Below are 2,220 nucleotides of genomic sequence, written 5' to 3'. Positions count from 1 at the left end.
AACAGGGATATGTAGTTCACACGTACTTTGAAAGTGTAGTTGCTGTAATTGTTGAACGTATACATGGACATGCAAAAAGGAGGCTAGTGTGCACACCCAGTTGGGTGCAGGTGCAGGACAAAAAACAGAAAACAAAGAGAAAGGAGAGGTTGTTCACACACTGAAATTTGCAAACTCCCAAAAGTTTTGTTGATGCAACGTTACATCCCAAAAGATCTGCATCAGGCAAAACGTTGAATGAAGGAAACTTTGCAAATTTCAGTGTATGGAAAATGTACTGTGTGTCATCGGTTCTTTGCATATTCAATACAGTATCCAAAACCAGAACATTTAAAAATGTAACAATGTAGTATTTTGTCAGAGCCTCAATTTGCAGCAGTGTAACTCAAAAAATGTTTTCCAAGATGTAAACATAAAACCGGTCTCACGTTACTGCACACAGCCTAACTCACTGTATCCATGGAAACATTCTATCTCCCGTTTCTGTTCAAACAAGTGAAGACTTTTAACGTGACATTTTCCAAAATATGTGTTTATGTTCAAGCTAATATTACCATTAGTGATATTGCATTAAATCAGATAGTGGAATCAGCCACGTTTATTTGTTGCAAAATTAAGCTTTTGGGATGGATTTCCCATTTGTTCATATTGAATTTTAAAAGAACAAATGATAGAATTGTGGACAAACCTGCTCAATTCCATTTTTAGTAAGACTAAAATGTCTCCATTAATACCACACACACCCTATTCAGTATCAAACTATATTTTAAACAAATCCTTCTCTTTCTCTCAGCGTGCTTACTCGAGGAGTGGGATGGCCTTCCTCAGCTGCTGAAGATGCACCACATTTCACAAATACCTGCACAACCTTTTTTTGTTCTATTGTTGTAATAAAGATTTTTCAGTAAACTTCTCAAAAATGTTTTCCCGCCAGTGCTGTTCAAATATACCAGACTTGTATTAAAGTTATATTTTACAGTTTGCATAAAATCTACTCTAGACAAACACTTACTGCAACTCTGTCATTGTTGAAAAGAAACTTTATTGGTCACTAATACAGAAACACTAGGGACTACTGAGCATGCTCAAAACTCAGCTTGTGACATCATAGCAACATAAGCACATGGAGGCGGGACTTATCTCTGGAATTGTCGCAAATATTGAAAAATGACGGACTCAATACGACAATCGGCTTTAGAGGGAGAACTCTCGATTGATTCTCACAGCAGCTGTTAGCTTGATGTCAATGTCTCTACGATGAGTGTGTGTGTGTACGATGTATGTATGATTAGCGTGTGTGTGGCTCAGTATTTCTGAGCACTGTTGATCAGGGCCTCCCTCTCCATCAGCAGCTCTCCATATCTCTGCTGAAGTTCTCTCTCCCTCTCCATCTGCCTCTCCACGTCCTCCCGCAGGGCCTGAAACACACACACAAACAGATGATAATAATCTGACAGCAAAATCCAGAGATGGGATAATTAGGGTTTTGTTTCCCTAGAAGTACGTAGGTCTGAGGCATTGATAGAACAGATAAGAACTGTAAGAAATTGGTAATCATGGTAATCTTGTTCTTAGGGTATTTGGCCTACTCAGCCTTTGACACATTTAACCCTCACAGGCTTTAGATCTTTAACAGAATTTACTACAGCCCACAACTTTGGAAAATGTTGTACTATGGGGAGACAATGAACAATCATTTTATTCATACTTTCTTCATTCTATAATAATTCAGCAAATTGTGGAAAGTCTGAGGTGAAGTCCTAAAAGTGCTTGTTTTGTCTGACCAATATTCCCAAAGAGATTCCATTTGAAATGATACATACAGAGGACATTCTACTTGATAAATAACACAATACTTGTTAAACAGGTTTACCTAAATAAATGACCTAAATGATGAATCAATTATCAAAACTACTTAATAGATTGAGAATTGTTTCAGCACTGGAAAAGTAAGTATTTTGGTCAATGTCTTTACCTCTTGTCTTCTGGGAATTGCAGTATCCTCTTGTTTCTTCAGCTGATTAAACGTCTGGAGTTCTGTGGCTGACTGCTCCACCTGGTGGACACCACGAAACAATAATACATTTGTAAAATACTAATTTATTGTTTTAGACACCACTATAATGTACAGTCTGCAGAGAAACTGACTATCAAGTAAGTAGTTTCTCTTCACTCAGTTTCAGGTTCATATTTATCAGTTATTATATTTCAGAGATGCAT

At 37.3% G+C, this 2,220-nt stretch overlaps 2 protein-coding genes across 3 annotated transcripts in view; one reads left to right on the top strand and one right to left on the bottom strand.

Moving 5' to 3' along the window:
* Positions 1 to 905, top strand: part of supt3h (SPT3 homolog, SAGA and STAGA complex component) — a 4,274-nt gene extending 3,369 nt beyond the window's left edge. For both annotated transcript variants that reach the window (XM_035663074.1, XM_035663076.1), the window contains one exon: positions 794 to 905. In XM_035663074.1, the coding sequence (XP_035518967.1) occupies positions 794 to 835 (42 nt within the window). In that variant the 3' untranslated portion in view covers positions 836 to 905. The remainder of the gene's footprint in view (positions 1 to 793) is intronic.
* A 119-nt stretch (positions 906 to 1,024) lies between these two features.
* Positions 1,025 to 2,220, bottom strand: part of cdc5l (CDC5 cell division cycle 5-like (S. pombe)) — a 7,110-nt gene continuing 5,914 nt past the window's right edge. The window contains 2 exon segments of the mRNA XM_035663077.1: positions 1,025 to 1,418; positions 1,976 to 2,056. Of these exon segments, the coding sequence (XP_035518970.1) occupies positions 1,305 to 1,418; positions 1,976 to 2,056 (195 nt within the window). The 3' untranslated portion in view covers positions 1,025 to 1,304.

Source organism: Morone saxatilis, unplaced genomic scaffold (genome assembly GCF_004916995.1).
Source record: "Morone saxatilis isolate NCDOM2014 unplaced genomic scaffold, NCSU_SB_2.0 Contig19, whole genome shotgun sequence".
In the NCBI taxonomy this organism is placed as follows: Eukaryota; Metazoa; Chordata; class Actinopteri; family Moronidae; genus Morone; species Morone saxatilis.
The sequence above is the reverse complement of the archived record's forward strand: the minus strand, read 5'-3'. Positions and strand labels throughout refer to the sequence as shown.